General features: G+C 47.1%; 2 protein-coding genes across 2 annotated transcripts; both read right to left on the reverse strand.

Annotated features, from left to right (window-relative positions):
* Positions 1-398: 398 nt before the first annotated feature.
* On the reverse strand, positions 399-7629 carry LOC142185070 (gastrula zinc finger protein XlCGF66.1-like). Its single transcript, XM_075260320.1, has 8 exons — positions 7608-7629; positions 5168-5269; positions 4318-4503; positions 3696-3804; positions 2625-2717; positions 1942-2043; positions 1780-1863; positions 399-1413 (listed from the first exon to the last, which is right to left on the reverse strand). Exons 2-8 carry the CDS (start codon positions 5237-5239, stop codon positions 725-727), a joined length of 1335 nt encoding a protein of 444 aa, XP_075116421.1. The 5' UTR covers positions 5240-5269; positions 7608-7629; the 3' UTR covers positions 399-724.
* Positions 7630-9580: 1951 nt separating this feature from the next.
* On the reverse strand, positions 9581-17235 carry LOC142185071 (uncharacterized). Its single transcript, XM_075260321.1, has 2 exons — positions 17150-17235; positions 9581-11379 (listed from the first exon to the last, which is right to left on the reverse strand). Exon 2 carries the CDS (start codon positions 11318-11320, stop codon positions 10031-10033), a length of 1290 nt encoding a protein of 429 aa, XP_075116422.1. The 5' UTR covers positions 11321-11379; positions 17150-17235; the 3' UTR covers positions 9581-10030.
* Between the last annotated feature and the right edge of the window lie 1060 nt (positions 17236-18295).

The raw sequence follows: 18295 nt of genomic DNA on the forward strand, positions 1-18295 counted from the left end.
AGATCAGCTGGTACAATCAGTTGCTAGTGGATGAGGCTACTAGAGATTGCAGTCTCATAGCAGTAAATGGACCGCCATATTGGCACTTCATTGAAATAAGTCGATCATTCCCTGAGTGGACCTGGCCATTAAGTCCATTACGGTCAGGGTTCTGGTTATATCGATGACTGGAGACGTCACCGAATATCGATATCACAGGCCGGGCGGCACGGGCATGCACCGAAGACAAAATGCAAACTCCAGTATTACATCTCTGCATCTCGGCCCTTCACCTGACCACCAACTTGGTGACTTCTACAGGCCATGTACAAAGACTCGACACCATTGTTTGCGCTCACTTTTATTTAATTTTTTTATTATTTGAACACAATAATTGAAATGAAAACTTCAGACCGGTGACTTGTAAAGATTCCTCAAGTGGTGACCCTTATGGAGAAGCGACCGAGAACACGGGCAAAACTCATCCCAGACCTTCGAGACGTAGATCTGCCATGTCACCCTATATCCTCCTGTGATCTGGCCTGAGGATCACCAGTGCTGTAGACTGCTCTTAGGGCGAGACAATACATACAGCGGCTAGTACTAGTCTACGGAGGACACAACATTCGGTCTATGCTCTCCACGCTCCTTTAGTTTTCCGCCAGGACCTCCAAAAGTTGCCCGGAGTCCAGGCCGCACGTCTTCTCCACCCTAACCACAAAGGGCAGTTGTACTGTTCGTTCTGCTAGGACTTTTTGGCATGGACTCCACGTTTGTGCTTGTTGAGACTAGAATTGTCAGCAAAACTTTTATCGCACTGCGGACAGGGGAACGGCCTCAGGCCCGTGTGCGTCAGCTCATGCCTTTGTAATCTGGATTTGCAGATGAACCCTTCTTGGCAATGTTTGCAGGTGAAAGGCTTCTCTCCCGAGTGCAGTCTTTGGTGGACCACCAGGTTGGCATACTGGCAGTAACTTTTGCCGCACTCCTTGCACACGTGCGGCTTCTTCTCTGCGTGGATACCGGAGTGCTTGACCACGCTTGACTTCCTTGTGAAGCCTTTGCCACAGACTGGACAAGTAAATGGCTTCTCCTTGGTGTGGACCACCTTGTGGAGAATGACGTGAGACTGGTTGGTGAATTTCCGTCCGCAATCGGAACAGGAGAACGGTTTTTCCCCGGTGTGGATCCGCTGGTGGGATATTAAATGATTCCTGCAGGAAAACCTTTTCTGGCATATGTCGCACGGAAACGGCCTCTCCTGCGTGTGAATCTTCATGTGGCGGCTGAGAGAAGACTTGTTGCCGAATCTTTTCCCGCACAGATCGCACGGGCCCGTTCTCCCTCCCGACCTCGATTTTTGGCATCTTTTATCGGTGACGGTTATCTGGTAGATAATTTCTGACTGCACCGTCTGATGGTTAAAGTTGATATCTGATCGCAAAACCAAAAATACACAGAGATTAGTGATAGGTTGTCCACTTGTCCCCGTTCTGGGTTCCACTTTCATTTGCCAAAAGCTCCTCCAGTTTATAGGGGCGAATGATAAGTAGTAGGACAATCCCAGAACTGGCCAGAGCAGAAGACCCAGATGGCACCATGTAATGCTTTATTTCCCCCCAGTGGTGGCGCTGAAAGGAAACTGAACACCTGTTGCCTCGTTCCCCCAAAAATTACAGTTCGCTGGTGGTCCCAGCATCAGGACAATTCTATTGTAAGGCCTGTTCATACTTTGGAAAATGAAGAGGAACCAAAAGTGGACATTTGCCTCGGACTCATCTGTCTTTATGGTCATCTCACCTACTGCGCAGAGCTGAGTATCGTCATCTTCATCAGGTTTCTCCGGGATGTGACTTGTGACCGAAGACAGACACTTGGGAGGATCTGTAGGTGACACAGCCATAGGTCTTAATAGCATCCTATATAAATACAGCTACCATAGATATATAGTCCTGGCCTGACCTGTATGGATATCGTCCACCGTGTCCTCATCGGAGCTCGTTCTAGGTTCAGACTTTATACAGCACGCAGGGATGCCGCCAACACCTACTGCAGGCTGGACTTCTAGAAAGGAGAGAACATCATCTACGGTATATATCTAGTGGTTACTGAGACGTACATCTCTCTTATAATTAAAGGGGTCGTCCACTTTTCCAAAACCATTTCCATATTCCCATTCAGTATGGCATTAGATCAGCGTCTCTCACTCTGGAGGACTTGTCCTGCATTACTCAACCGGATATCAATGACCACCGTGTAGTACCCAATCTGTCCTGTGGGGGTGCTGCAAGAAAACTGAGCACATCCTGGCAAGTTTACCCTTGGAGCTCCCAGTATGGGGGGTGCTAATTGTCAAGAACAAGTAGGAGCGGTCCAAAATGGAGAACCCCTTTAAAGTGAAATTAAAGAATTTTGCTCTTCTATTTAGCATCATCTCCACCATGAATGGTAACAGATAGGGAACCTACTGATCATGTAATACAGGACATGGACGTGCCGAGTCCTCCAGAGCAAGAGACACTCTTTATAGGCACATTCAGCTGGGAATATCAGAGGATCCTGAAGCAGAACCTCAGTCTATTACATGGACCCCCTAGGTCGTCACTCTTGGTATCTCCACACTTTGGTGAATGTTTGATCCGTACCCTGATAATCTCCTGTGTCTGGCTCCTCTTTTATACGCTGGTGGACAAGGCTCCTCTGGTCAGTGTCCTGGTAGTTCATCACATGAGGGTCTTCTATGTTGAGAAGGAACAGGTTGGAAAGAAAACCTATCTTTACACTATACTGTCCATGATCAAGTCAAAGACCCTGCAACAAATGTATCCCATACAGCCCGTGCGACTAGAAACATTATTGCTAAAGAGGCGTTATCTGGCGACCACTATGTTGGGATGGAAACCATCTTTAAACTCTCTTCTAAACCACCAATATGTTGTCGTAAGGGGGGGGGGGGGGGGGGGGAGGGGGGGTCATGGGATACACGGGGAATTTTACTTTTTAACCTCTTGCTGTCCACCCATTGACTTTATACATCCAGATGGCCCCTTTAAATAAAATGTTACACTGTTCCTTTAAGGGGATTCTACCATTCCGTAGAAATCCCTGTTTTCATTGGTATGCAAATGAGTTCTCTCGCAGCACTGGAGGCGGTCCTCAGCGCTCAAACAGCCCTGGGGGCGTCCCCAATGCTGCGAGAGAACTCTCCAGCACCACCTCCATCTTCTTCAGGAACATCCTCTTCACGCATCTTCTTCTGGCGATGGCGGTCAAACTTCTAGGCCTCGGGGACTGTGCATGCCCACAGGCCACAAGAAAGCGTCTTTTTTTCTTGTGGCCGCAGGCATGCGCAGTTGGCTCTGCCCAAGGCCTAGAAGTTTGACCACCAGTGCCGGAAGAAGACGATGTTCCTGAAGAAGATGGAGGCGGCGCTGGAGCGTTCTCTCGCGACATTGGGGACGCCCCCAGTGCTGTTTGAGCGCCTGAGACCGCCCCCAGTGCTGCGAGAGAACTCATTTGCATACCGATGAAAACAGGTATTTCTACGGAACGGCAGTGCAGAGAAGACATCTAAAGGTATAAGAATAATAGCCTTTCTTAAGGCTATTCCTATGTGTCAATGAGAAAAAAAAAAAAAAAAAGTGTTTTAATGGTAGAATCCCTTTAAGGCTAAGGTGTAATCATGGCGGACGGCTTACTCCGGGGCCCCAGATTACCTTTAGCTTCATCCACTCTCTTGTAGTTGTAATGTTCTCCGTGTCCTTCTAGATATTCCCATTCATCCTTGGAAAAATAAACCGCCACGTCCTGATATTTTAAGGGCACCTGAAATCCAAGGAATAACATTTTCACACAGGAGGATTTAGAAGCCCTTGGGCTGAGGGGAGTGGTAAGGGTTAAGTGTATGGCGCTCCATTGAAAATCTATAGGACTGGCGAAGATCGCGGGGCTCACCGGTATTCTTGGCCAGGCCCACAGACTGAATACCCTGGCAGTGGAGTCTGTGCACTCTGGAGGCGGATGCAAGAAGCCCAGTCTTGTGTGGACAGGTGTTAAAGGGTTAATAATATGGAAACTATCCTTAGGATAAAGATTGGTAGGGTCCAACACCCAGAACCCCCGGGGTCTCTTGGCTACTTACCAAGAACAGCACCATACATTTGTATAGAGGCTGCACTTGACATGCCCTTCACCCGAGTGGGGCTGAGCTTCGAACAAACCAGGTGACCAATGACATCACATGGTCTCCGAAGCCTCCGGGGTGTCAGACCTCTGCCTATCCTATTGGAGAACTACTTTAATTGGCCTTTATGGGAACCTTTTCCCCAAACTTCCCACCTCACATGTCAATAGCTGGATAATCTTATCTGCCAGCTCCAGGATCTTCTTCTGATTCAGGTCCTGAATTCCAAGGATGGTGAACGAGAGCTCAGCGGGGACGGCTGAGGCGTCGGGGATTTTGGCAGCACAAAGGCCGTAGCTGGACTTGTCTCCATCGATCTCTCTCTTGACGACAATGTAGTCCTATAGGGGAAAAAAAAGCGCATGATGCAACCTACTAAGAAAGAGATGTACGGTATATATCACGTCTCATCAGACCCAGCAGGACTTTAGACTAGGCCCTCACCGGCCTATACAAACTAGTACCAAGGCTGTGAACTATGCCTATGTAAATAGTCTGTTTGTTTGTTTTTTTTTATCTTAATTTAGCAGTATTTCATAGTGTGAACTCGCAACAGTAACTATGTAGAGCACCCAGTGCTCAGACACAGCATGGAGCAGCTCTTCCTGCCTCTACCACAGCAGGAAATCTCAGCATAAGAACTGAAACATTGATAATCCAAGGGATATTCTGATGCTTTGCTACAAGGGTTATAGAGCATGAACTATCCAGATATATGAAATGGATTGGAACGGTTCAGAACCCCCCCCCCCCCCCCCCCCCATTGTAATCATTGGATATCATTAGAATCAGAACCCCCTAGGGTGCACACAGCGGTCAGGAGGATGTCTGAAATTGAGAAAACAGAATCCCTCCTCCTGGGTAGGATACTGATCTGCCCTACATAGATAAGATGCTTCAGTCCTGTCTCTGATGTTCCTTGTATTCCCGGGTCAGGCTCCACCCCCCACCCCAGTCCCTGCCCCTACACATTATGTCCACCAGTTCTGCCTGGAGTTTACTCACCTCTACAGTCAGGAGACAGAGCATCTCCAAGGTATGACTTAATATGGCTTCTGCCTTCTCCATCATCTCCATGTGGGTCCTTTTCCAAACACGTATAGCGTCCTAGAAACAGAAGATTAGTTACAGAGCCAAACCTACTATCCCGAGCGTCATCCATTACTGGTCACATTAAAAAGCTATTTTTTTTGTGACTGACAAGTAGGAATAGCCTTAAGAAAGACTATTCTTCTCCTACCTTTAGATGTCTTCTCTGCGCCGCTGTTTGGTATAAATCCTGATTTTCGTCGGTATGCAAATGAGTTCTCTCGCAGCACTGGAGGCGGTCCTCAGCGCTCAAACAGCACTGGGGGCGTCCCCAATGCTGTGAAAGAACTCTCCAGCGCCGCCTCCATCTTCTTCAGGAACGTGGTCTTCATGTGTCTACCAGCGCTGGGGTCAAACTTCTAAGCCTCAAGCAGAGCTGACTGCGCATGCACGCGGCCACAAGAAAAATGGCCGCTTACACAGTAAGTGGCCACGGGCATGCCCAGTCAGCTCTGCCCGAAGCCTAGAAGTCCAAAAAACCCTGTGTGACCTTACCCTTGACCCTTCAGACCGCAGAGTATAATAATCGGAGGCCAAAAGGGGGTGACAAGCATAAAAATAAAAAAAAAAAAAAAAAAAATAAAAAAAACACAGCGGTCCTCATCTATCCAGGACTCCGATGCCATTCCCTTTTCTCTTCGGGTTTTCTGCCCAACCTCAGGGATCACTGAGACTTAATATTTGGTAGTCACGTGGCATTATGACTTGTGTCTATGCATCGAGATGCCACGTGACCACTGCGGCCCAAACAGATCAAAGACTGGAGAGAACAGGGAGTCGCGCCGGGGCCCAGGAGAGGTGAGTAACATTGTTTTTTCTAGGTTTGATCACCAGTTCAGACCCATTCAGTCCACATAAACCGCCCAGTTCACCCAATACAAACCAGTAAGGGGCACGGCCTAAATCATCGCCATTAACTGTACTTAAAGTAAAATGCCCAATTAATCGCGATTGTATTTCGGTCATAACGGCCCAGCCCTAAGATTTGGGGCCGCATTTTTATGTAAATCACTGTTTTATCCACGAAGGGGAAATGTGCTTTACCCCGGAATCTAGATCTGAATCTGTCCACAGCAATTATAGATATTTATTGGTGCAGGTTTGGCCGCGGATTCCGACCTAAAAGCCATGAGAGCCTTGACCGTGGCAGGGTGCGCTATGGCATACTGTGTCTTGACAGGCCACACCCCTTTTAGTAACCCCACCCATTTCCGCCCTCTTTATTGTGCACGACAGATACGAGAGAGTCCTCCAGGCACAGGTTTACCCCGTTTTATGGGCGTTTTGGGAAAGTTGTCAGGTATGGGCTGCAGACATCCCAGCAGTAGACCTGAGCCTTGTTATTTTAGCCTTAAAGGGATTGTTTGTGGAGGCCGACAAAGGTGTAAGATACAAATAATTCATACTCCGCTCTTTAGGTTGGCCTGCGGTCCCTCTTGACTGCCACGTACAGCGCCTTACATCCTATAGTGGCCATGCTTGATATTGCAGTTCAGTCCCATTCATTTCAATATGTCTCCCCTGCTTTGGCATCCACCACCACGGTCCTGGCGTGCTTTGTGCCTTCTCCACTGTCCTGCGGCGCACGTGACAACTGTGACCACTCAATGGCCAGAAGACTTTTCGGCAGAGAAGGCACAAAAGCCCACCTGGACACCAGAGATAGGCGAGTAGGAATGGGACTGAACTGCAATATCAAGTACAGCCACTATTCGGTGGTGGCGCTGTACTTGGTCAAGAGGGACCGCGGGTCAACTCAAAGAGCTGACGGGTGGGGGCGGGGATGCCAGGTGTCCGATCTACTGACAACCTACTAAGGACATCTTAGACTCGGAGAGCCCCTTTAACCAAACCGAAACCAGGAGGAATTGACATTATACGCCGGTTAACCGTTCCAGGACTACGTTTTATTTGGAAAATCCAAAAATGTGAGCGTTGGGTTTTTTTTGGTCAGGCTCATGGACGTCATGGGGGGAAAGGGGTCAAAGGCTCAGACCCGTCCACCGGAGAGGAGAGCGGCAGATAGCGCTCAGCGTACGTTATCATGGACGCCATGCAGCGAAACATGGTACATGCATAAATAAGTCAGACAATGTGGCCTTGCAGTCCAGCAACCAATCAGCACACAGCTTTCACTTTCTAATCTACACTCCAGATGGCGCAGAGTCCGGTTACCAAGAGCAACAAGATCATTTCCCACATATGAAACTCAGAGAGACAAGCAGCAGAGCGCATGTGCGCGATCCTCTGCAGTCAGCCCTGTATATACGCCTATACTGACAGTATACAGCACCGCACCGTCTCTGCGCATATAGGGCCATGTACACACTCAGCACACTCCAAACAAAGCTCCTACCTTCTCCGACCATGTGAGTGGGCGGGTTTATCAATACTGCGCTCCTATTGGCTCTTTATCTAAAGACTTCGACGAGTATTCTGGGAGTCGTAGTCGCTCTCTGATAAGCTCTCTGCCAATCACGTGCGCAGCGAAACTACAATTCCCGACATGCCTTTTGTTTCCTCCGCGCTCTGGCGTTTGTCTGACGCTTAGCAGCTTGGGATATGCAGTTCTACCGTATTCGTTTATCGATAGGGGACATTGAGCATTTGACTACAATTCCCATGATTCTAGTCTGAGCTTTGATTGGCCGCTGGTGTCAAGATCCCAGTGCATGTCGGGACTTGTAGTTCTAGAGCGTGAATTAATCGTCAGACTATAGCGCGGATTGGACTACAATTCCCGAGATCCCTCAGCGGCTCCATTACTATGAGTGATGGGCTTGTCCTGCAGTCATATCGCGTTATATGAAGTGTGCTTGTTGTGTGAACAGGGCTGTATAGGGAATTCTGAAAGCAATGCTGCACATAGAAGCTGAAATACAGGGGGAGCTCCAGTGTAGTGTCCATAATCATTGTGTAATGGGAACGTCTGCCACATTCTAATGTACTTTGTGTATCAAGAAGAAACTGAATGCAGTTCCCTAAGTTTATAAAATCCAAACCCACATTATAACTGCAGTGTGTGAACACCCCCTCACAGACAGATGTGCCATTTCTATTGAAAGGGGTATCATGGTTATTTAGAGTCGTCTATTGGGGGCGCCACTGGTTCTGGTGACCTGCAGTGTGGCTCTTACTGACTACTAGCAGCGATCCCTGCCCTGCCCGGAGGCTGCTACATCAGATGGTCTGTCCGGGGTCTGGGTATCGGCCCCAACAGATCACGTACTGGTGACCGGTCCTGGGGATACGTCATCTCTTTGGCCGGACCATCCCTTTAAGAGTGGCTTGAAATGGTAAGGGAACTATGTTTCCCTCTTCTGCTTGATCCACTACAGCAAAATCTGCAACAAAGCTGCGTTTCCGCAACGTGGGGCCTCAGACTTAAAGGTGTTCCCCAAGATTAGGCTTTTTATGGCCATAAATACCTGATCAGTTGAGGGGCAATAGATGTCTCTGGGGGCAATCAGCTGTACGGAGCCACGTCTGGAGCCCGACTATACACTATATAGGGCCGGAAGCAGAAAGCGGTGTCCCTGCTATAGTGGCTCAGCTGCCAATGACATTAATGAGCGCTGAGCTGCGGTGACGGCGCCTGCCCGCTATACACGTTCTGCTTGCCACTTTCTGTAGTATATACAATGGTCTGTACAACTGATCAATCCAGGCGTCGACTATAGGCCCCCACAGATCAGGTATTTGTGGTTTATCCTGAACATAGGCCATAAAAACCTTAATCCCTGATAACTCCTTGAGGCTGAGGCGCCACGGGACGATCTGCAGCGCTTTCAATAGAAAGTTCACAGAGTTTTTCTCCGCGACTTTCTATTTCCATTATATCTATGGGGAAGCCGATGGCGTTTCCATATATATAATTAACGTGCTGCAATTTTCAAAACCGCACCGGGCATGGGAGTTGCGTGAATCCCATCCACTTTGCAAGTGCTGTAAACACTGTGATTTTTCCCGCGGCGCTTCTGACCCCTGGGCCCCGGCCCTTGCACACATGCAACTTCTTTTGTTGAAGATTTTGTGCCAAAGCCAGGAATGGATTGAGCAGAAGGTAGACGTATAATAACTTCTATGAATAATGCAGCCCCAACGCAAGGCCCACATATATATATATCACCATATATTGCATCGGAGGAGTATATACCACCCTATTGGTCTATATACTAAGGATCAAACACCCAGTGCTGAGCCGCCAAATAACCTGTCAATCCAACATGGGGCGCTGTTTAACAGATTATCAGGGCGACCGATCGATGGGATTTTGCAATAAATAAATCACTAGTCGTAAAACAATTATGAACAATTTATTTGGCCTGTAACACAATTCATGTATAACTAAATATACTCCTGGCGTCTGTGTGACCTCCACCTGCCAGCAGCGACCTCCTGCGCCAGTCACCACTTACGGTTGACCATACTATAACATAAGGATTACGGCTATGTTCGCAGAGTTTTTTGCAGGCCTCCAAACTCCCCCATTCATTTCACTGCAAAGAAAATCAAATAGCCGCATGATCCGAAATCTAATGTGTATGGCCAACCGTAGACTAGTCTAAAGATGAGGAATCCAGAAGTTGTCCCAACCCAACCGCCTTCACTGCTATGCAATGTTCTGTCACTATGTCTCCCGAGCCTTATTATGGCCAAGACGTTTCGATGGCGTGTTCACAAGTATTAGATATTGGAAAATTACAACGTTGACATGATATTGATCCGAGTAGACCTCGCTCTTCTCCACCGATGAAGTGCTGGTTGATGAATCTAGTATCAAGAACGGTCCTGCCCCGAGGCGGAGGAGGACTGAAGTTTCGCCTTACAATGAATCTTTTTATGCACCATGAGAGAAAACCAGAGTACAAAACTTTTGCCGCATTCGCATTGGTAAGGCTTTTGTCCATAGTTCTCCATTTTGACATGGCTGTCGCAGTCCATTTCGTGTACGAGAAGCTCCTGGTTCTGGTGAGTTCTCTGGTGTCTGTACAGGTGTGACTTGGAGGTGTAACTTTTACCACACTCACATTTATAAGGTTTCTCCATTATACTTTCTTCCGCTGGATAACTTGAGCTTCCGGAGACATTCTTGTCTTGGTGAGTCCTTTGATGTCGGTAGAGATGAGAACTACAAGTGTAGCTCTTCCCACAAATACACACATACGGTTTCTTGCTACCTGTCTCTTCCACAGAGTCACCTCTGTGTTCTTCTCTCGACAACTTCTCTTGGACGTGGGTCTTCTGGTGCTGGTCCAGATGTGACTTATTGCTGAACGCCTTCCCACAGTCACATATATAGGTGATGGCGCTCTCCTTACTTCCATCTAAGTGAGTTCTCTGATGTCTGTAGAGATGCGAGCTGCAGGTGTATCGCTTCCCGCAGGCGCACGCGTAAGGCTTCAATTGACTTTCTTCAGTATCGGACTGGAGATTAGACGCGGAGACAGCTTGGCAGGTCTTCTGGTGTCTATATAAATGAGAACTGATGGTATAACTCTTTCCACACATGCACGAAAAAGATTTTTCACTTGTGACCTTCACCTCACAAGGTTCTCCAAGAAGAGGACCATTACTGATCTCATGAGTTTTCTGGTGTCTGTGGAGATTGTAGCTGCTGCTGTAGCTTTTGCCACATACACAAGTGTATGACTTTGACTGTCGGTTTTGCGATTTTGTCCTTTTTGTGTCGTGAGCACCTTCTTCTTGCAGAGTCTTCTGGAGTCCACCCTCCACTGGTCCAGTCGACAACGCTATTTCCATCAAAGTTTTTTCAATATGATTGTCCGCGTTCTTGAATACCGGTAACCGATCATCTTCCAAGTTGGATCCTTCCGTACTATCACAGTTTCCATCACCACAACTGGAATTGATTTTGGTTTTACTAGTCCTTCCATGCTCTCCGTTACTTATGGTTTCATGATCGTTCTTGGATACGTGGTCCTCATGGGCACATGTGCCACCAGAAGAGGAGGAGACCTCTGAGGAATCACGAGGTTTCGTCTTCTTACGTTCACTCGACGCTCGTAAAGATTTCTCGATAGAAGCCCTTTTCCTTGTATGTTCCATGGACTTGTCCGATTGAGAGTCGCGCTCTACGTCACCTATGTAGCAACTCAACTTTGGATCTGTGGGATGGAAGAACAAATATATCTATACATTACCATCATCATCAGTGATTGGTGACTGGCATAAGATTACAATTCTCTAGCTCAACAAATCCACCATGAAAGGGTTACAATTAATATCCATTAACTAACAATCACAAGGAGTGATCTATAAGAAACCTGAGTGTTACTTCTTATGATCGGTGCTCTTTTTTTTTTTTATATGCAGATTATGAGCCCCATATAGGGAGATACAGTATATATATATATATATATATAGGGATCACAATGTACATTTTCCCTATTAGTATGTCTTTGTAGAATGGGAGGAAATCCACACAAACACGGGGAGAACATACAAATGCCATTCAGATGTTGTTCCTGGTGGGATTTGAACTCAGGACTCCAGCGCTGCAAGGCTGCAGTGCTAACCACTGAGCCACCACATTGCCTCATATGCACAACTTTTTTGTCAAGCTAAATGACAGACGCTGGAACGATAGTCCAACAGACCCCATTATAGACAATGGCACTTCCATCATTCTAGTCCTATAATGGAGCAGAACAACGGAAGATGGCACAGTTGTGCAAGAAGCCAAAACCATAACTCTTTCTGCATAGACTCAATGCAATCAATACGCCCTACAAAGGAAGACATGCCACTCGGGACTCTAGGAAAGCTTGGTGCTACACCTGTAATCACATTTGTCACCAAATGTTTCATAGACTTAATATTGTAGCATGCAAAATGCAACGCAACAACGGGCAAAAGGCTTTATCTAGGCTTGAACAAGCAATTCCTGGGGATTCCTGCTTATTTCCGTGTGCAAAAATGGACACTAGGACACTGCAATAAGCACATGGACGACAATTTTTTTTTTTTTATGTTCAATAAATAACATGAAACAAATTAAACCAGTAAAATAATAAAACCGTCACCAAGAATAAATAACAGCAAAAAATAACGAGAATCCTCCAGAGGTTCAACATGAGGAGCAGCAAACTGGGAAAACGAGGCGAAATCCAGAATTCTTCTCTAGCATTTCACTTACAAAGATTGTCGCTCCGGGCACATTCATGGCCTACAGATAAAACAAGGCTCTTGGAGAGATCCAATTACTGGGACCCATCGTCGTGTCTCATGAGAATGAGGGACTGGTCAGTGTCTACCAGTGGCCAAACCCCTATCGGTGGAGACATTTATGACACTGGTACAAATGTATATGGGAGAAAATCGTCTTCAAGACGCGGCGACACCTTGCGGAAAGGCTTATTTTTTTGCAGATTTTTCTGTGTTTGCTTTTGAGCCACAGCTGGGGGGTACTCAAAAATTAGACGAAATCTGCAAAAACACAACGTGTAACCTCAGCCTTATGGGGGTCACGGCACTTCCCGGGGTTTCAAGACCATTTCAATTGAACTTGGACTTGTCTTCAAGACTGACCATTCAATGGCAAGAGGTCAAATTTGGACTTTCCAACCAAAGTCAACAGTGAAAGGGGTCGTGCCATTAAGGACATTTACCCCTACTCACAGGGCAGGGAATACGTGACCGATTGCAAGGTTCCCAGTGATCAGGAGGATGAGGGAACAAAGGTCCTCCTAAAGCCTCCTTGTGCATGGACTACCAGTGCATTGAACTTCATTCACTGCGATGGTGTTGCGGCACTATCAGTCCCCGAAGCCCCATAACGGTGATGGAGCGCATGTCTCACAGAGACAATGGTGCTCCATTCACAAGGAGACTTTTGGTCTCCCATCCTCCTGATTACTGGAGACTCGCTGATCAGTCCTCAGAGATCGGACACTTATCTCCTGTCCTGTGGTCAGGGGATGTGTCCATAGCGGCACAACCCGTTTAACAAAATGGTGAGGGTCCTAGATGCAGTTTGATGGGCTTTTCTTCTGTGGTTCTTCTGAGGTTACGGGTTATCTCGACGTTGCGGTAGCATAATACAGTATGTCCAACACACTGGTCTCCAACAGGGGCTTCTGCCAATACTGGCAAACATGGGTACTGCCCATAGCAAACAAGGTCTCATTTTTCAGAGGCCTTAAGTCATCTTCTGCCTTGTGGTACCAAACGTAAATCCAAGAGTGTCCATGTACGATAGGCCGATAAGTGGCTCGGGCTCCCTCTCGAGATCACACTGTACTCCTCTACTTATTCCTGTAACTACTTGCGTTCCGACACTCTTCCTATTTACATTCGCCTCAGTCATGGTCCAGGCGTCCATCTTATTCCTGACACAGGAAGTCTTGACCTTCTTTCCCACAATTTTATACTTGTTTTCCTTACATATTCTCCTTTGAGGAATGACCTCAAATATTGTTGGCACGGCGTCCTTCCTAAGACATTTCCTACACCCACCATCCACGTAACTCTCTGGAGAGAAATGTCTCGAACAAATTCTAAACAAATCCGATTTTTTTCCGTCTAGAACTTTCTGGGCAAATTCGTCAATGTCGCCAAAGTCTTGAGGGATCTGAAGGAGCCATAATTTTATAATATCTTTATCTTTGGGGAACGTGTGCATGATGAGGTCACTTTTCTTTTTCCAGCTGTTACAACAACCTTTCACGATACAGGACGGCATTCTGGGAAATAACGGACGTAGACGAAGAACGTCTTCACATGAAGTCGATGGAAGAGATTTATCCGAAATGGTGCAAGGCCAAAGCGAAGTAAGTAACCTCAGCGACCAATCACATTCCTACTTTCATTTTTACTCCACCAATTATAAATCTCCCACATTGGGCCTCAGGTCCAACAGAAAAAAAAATGGCAACCAATCAGATCTCAGCTTTAAGACGTTATGGGAAATGAAAGCTGCAGTGTGATTGGTTACTATGAGCAACAAGGCCGCAGTGCCGATTTTTTTTGACAGTTTTGGTAAAAGGACCAAATTATTTTTATCCCAATCTGTCACAGAAACAGACCCGCAACGTAATCCCAGAAAAGGCCTAAATTTACGCTTAAGCTCCTCCTCTCTCCCTGACAAGAACGCCCCTAAATGGACAAAAACGGCCATTTTAATGTAAAATTTGCAGAAATTTCCCTTTTTTCAGATCTTCTTGACAGATGTAACACTGACGCGGGCCGTAAGGGATAAGTGGAGGTGCTGCAATACTTGTCAACTCCGAAAGGCTTCCGAAAACAGGGGTGACCACCAGGACACCCAGTACAGTAGGCAAATCTCCTGGGTTTCTCCATGGAGTATGGGGGGGGGGGGGGTATGTGGTGCACCCACGGCACAAAAAGAGAGGGTGCGGTATTGCTATCAATGTTGGCAATTATGGGTATTGTCCCCATAGCAAGCAAGGCACAATTTTTTTTATAGGGGCCCTCTGAAAAGTGACCGCTTGCTCCAGTATCCATGTGAACTGCTTTACGTAAAATGTGTGCACAGATTTACCGCCAATGATTGTTCAGTCAGCCATATTCCATATAATATCTGGTCTGCGGGTTATATTTAGGATTGAAACGCTCTCATTTATAGGATACTGAAAGACAAAGGCTCAATGACAGCAGTATTCAGACCTGTCACCTTGGCTGACGGTTCCTTGCGTGGGCAATATGGAGATAGCAGTAGTATTAGACTAGGCCAGGAGTAGGGAACGTACGGCTCTCTAGCTGTTGCAAAACTACAACTCCCAGCATGCATACTGGCTCTGCTATTCTTGGAACTCCCATGGAAGTGAATGGAGCATGATGGGAGTTGTAGTTTCACAGCAGCTGGAGAGCCAAAGGTTCCCTATCCCTGCACTAGGCGGTTCATGGGTGATATGGAGATAAAGGGGTTGTCTCATTGTGACGTTAACCCCTATTTATATCCATACTGCGATAAATGGATGTCAAAAAGTGGGAAAGAGGGACCTGGTCATGCTCAAGACCTCAATTTAGGAGCAAGAGCAGATGTCTACTGATCTGGTGGACCCTTCCATGGTTTACATCAGGGGTAGGGAACCTTTGGCTCTCCAGCTGCTGTGAAACTACAACTCCCAGCATGCTCCATTCACTTCCATGGGAGTTCCAAGAACAGCAGAGCAAGTATGCATGCTGGGAGTTGTAGTTTTGCAACAGCTGGAGAGCCGTACGTTCCCTACCCCTGGTTTACATGGACACTGAATTCATTTCAATGGTCAGAATGTAATGCTACGTGTCACCTGCAGATGGCACTGTTATAAATCTAATGTCAGATGACGCCAATGGATCGCCAGGGCTGTGAAGTCGGTAGGCTAAACCGTGGGGTTGAGCCGATCTTGAGATTTCAGGTTCGATTTTAAGATCCGATTTTCAAGAATTTTCCAGCCGATCCCGATCGTGAAATTTGCTCGATCGCCGATCGGGATCCGATTTTTCCCGATCCAGATCACTCAACCCTAGTCAATGCTTCTCTATGGGAAAAGTCACTTTTAGGGTTGAGCCGATCTTGAGCTTTCAAAATCTGATTTCTGATCATTTTCCAGCCGATCCCGATCGTGAAATTTGCTCGATCGGGATCCGATCTTTTCCGATCCCGAACGTTCAACCCTACTAAACCACTGACTCTGACCCCTCCATAAACGGCTGCCAACCATGATCAGTCACAAGCTCCTCTAATTCACCAAAAAATCAGAGATCGATTCCTATGAAAGTAAATATGTAACAAACGAATCTATTCTAGAATATTATTAATTGTGTAATATAACATATCATTCTATTTAGAAGACTATATAGATAACTTCCGTACAACTCCACAGCCCTGATAGCTATTGCTCAACGTTCCGAAAAAGCAGCAGTTATTATTGCAGATTTTGCTGAGCTTTTTGAGTCAAAATTTCCAGATGTTGCTGATTTTGTTGCATTTTTTAAATTATACTTATAGGGAAATCGCCAGTATTTCCAAAGGTGTCATCGACATGCTGGGATTTCCAAAACCGCAACGTTTTTTGAAATTGCAGCGTAACCCCTGGGAATATTTTTCCGCAATGTGTGGATAGGATTAGTTTTGCAGTGCCATTTTTTTTTCCGCATTGACGTCGCCCCCCATCAATCAGATCACAAAGATAGGCCATAAGTTTGTAGATACGCTCCGTGCGGCACTCATACGGGTATATTCACATGCAGAAGTTTTTGCAGAAATTTCTGTGATTGCAAATCCGTTTCATACATTTATTGGATTTCTGCACAGAATTATTGTCCGTTGGGCATTTTACCTCAATTGTGATGAATGACAATCTTTTTAATGGGGATCTTTTCGGGGGCTCTTATCTGCCACGATAACCCGTTAGAATCCCACAAATGCATTGCAGGGTGCCAATGGGCGAACAGATAGAGCCCCCTCCCACTAGGGTCACCACTCGCTGCAGCATCTAAGGAGTTAAACTGCCAGGATTAGCATGATCGCCGATCCCAGCGGATGTTGCAAAGGCCATGGCTGTGGAATACGGCCCCAATTCCGCCGCCGATCTTGCAGTGCCATGGGTGGGCATGTATCCTGTAAATGGGGATATTGATGCCAGTATAGGGAAATCATCACCAATTCTTCTAGGTGACTACACCTAGGTATAGCATGCAGCTCTAAGGGCATGCTGGTTCATGCAGTTTTGCATTGGACTCCATTACAGTTAGCATCTCCTTTAAGGTTAACCCCTTGACCTGCTTTACATGTTGCATGGCTTAATTAGCATTTCCTTAATTGAATGCAAATCCTGAAATCAGCAATCATGGAAATCTGGACATTACTATCACAGGAACTACAAATCCCAGCATGCCACCCCCGCCAGGCCCCTGCCCAGCATCACTCACCGGCTCCTCAGCAGACGCGTCCTGGATCACAGTCCCGGCCACGGGTTCCAGCCCAGCTGCGCCCTGATTGGCTGCTGGGTATCTCGTGATCTCTCTCAGCCAATCACAGCTCAGAGAGACCCCGAACGCGCTCCACCAATGACAGAGCTGCTTGTAAGACCGCTGGAAAGCCGCGGGGTCCCGGAGTGTGAGGCGGGGGCGGAGGGTTAGGCTGAGACTTGTAGTTCGGGCCGTCTCACTCACGTGACTGTGTAGCCGTACGTGAAGGGCATGCTGGGAACTGTAGTTCTATCAGTATGGAGCCGGGACTATCATGAGGTGATTGCTATTGTGGAGCTACAAGTCCCAGAATGTATAGGAATGGCCTGTATATGGCAGAAGCCTGACCTGTGTATATGGCGAGGCGTCATTTATACAGAAGCGTATTTATACAGACTGGCGGTAATAACACGCGTGTGCCCCAATGGGATAACACCGCCATTATACCGCCAGTCACCCACATGTAGCCATGGAAAGGGGTCCTATCATTAAAAGTCAATTTTTCATGACTAGCACATAGGAACATCCTTAAGAAAGTCTATTCGTCTCCTACCTTTAGATGTCTTCTCCGCGCCACCGTTCGGTAGAATTCCCGGTTTTCGACGGTATGCAAATGAGTTCTCTCGCAGCACTGGGGGTGGTCCTCAGCTCTCAAACAGCACTGGGGGTGTCCCCAATGCTGCGAGAGAACTCCCCGGCGCTGCCTCCATCTTCTTCTGATGCTGGCTTCATACGTCTAGGCATCGGGCAGAGCCGACTGCTCATGCCCACGGCCACAAGAAAAATGGCTGCTTGCACAGTAAGTAAGTGGCCTTTTTCTTGTGGCCACGGGCATGCGGATAGATGCTAAGTAGGGTTGAGCGATCGTGTTCGGAAAAGATGGGATTCCGTTCTGCGATCGAGAAAATTTCACGATCGGAATTCCGAACCCGATCTTTTTAGGTGGCATCGAGATCGGTGATTATTTCCCACAATGCTTTGCTACTGGACAAGCATTGTGGGAATAGCTAACAATGTTAGCCTTCACACTGAGTATACGCTCAGCGTATACTCAGTGTAAAGGCTCTGCTGCGGTTCCATAGGAATGAATGGAAGCAGCTGGCACAC

The sequence above is a fragment of the Leptodactylus fuscus genome, chromosome 11 (genome assembly GCF_031893055.1).
Source record: "Leptodactylus fuscus isolate aLepFus1 chromosome 11, aLepFus1.hap2, whole genome shotgun sequence".
NCBI lineage: Eukaryota > Metazoa > Chordata > Amphibia > Anura > Leptodactylidae > Leptodactylus > Leptodactylus fuscus.

Excerpts from the sequence above, each read along its gene's own strand:
- LOC142185070 (XM_075260320.1), bottom strand. The coding sequence starts at position 5,239 with ATGGAGATGATGGAGAAGGCAGAAGCCATATTAAGTCATACCTTGGAG. Across the intron at positions 3,805-4,317 it reads TCCAGCTATTGACATGTGAG|GTGCCCTTAAAATATCAGGA; the intron begins GTGGGAAGTTTG and ends CTTGGATTTCAG. Across the intron at positions 1,864-1,941 it reads GGTGGACGATATCCATACAG|ATCCTCCCAAGTGTCTGTCT; the intron begins GTCAGGCCAGGA and ends TGTCACCTACAG.
- LOC142185071 (XM_075260321.1), bottom strand. The coding sequence starts at position 11,320 with ATGGAACATACAAGGAAAAGGGCTTCTATCGAGAAATCTTTACGAGCG.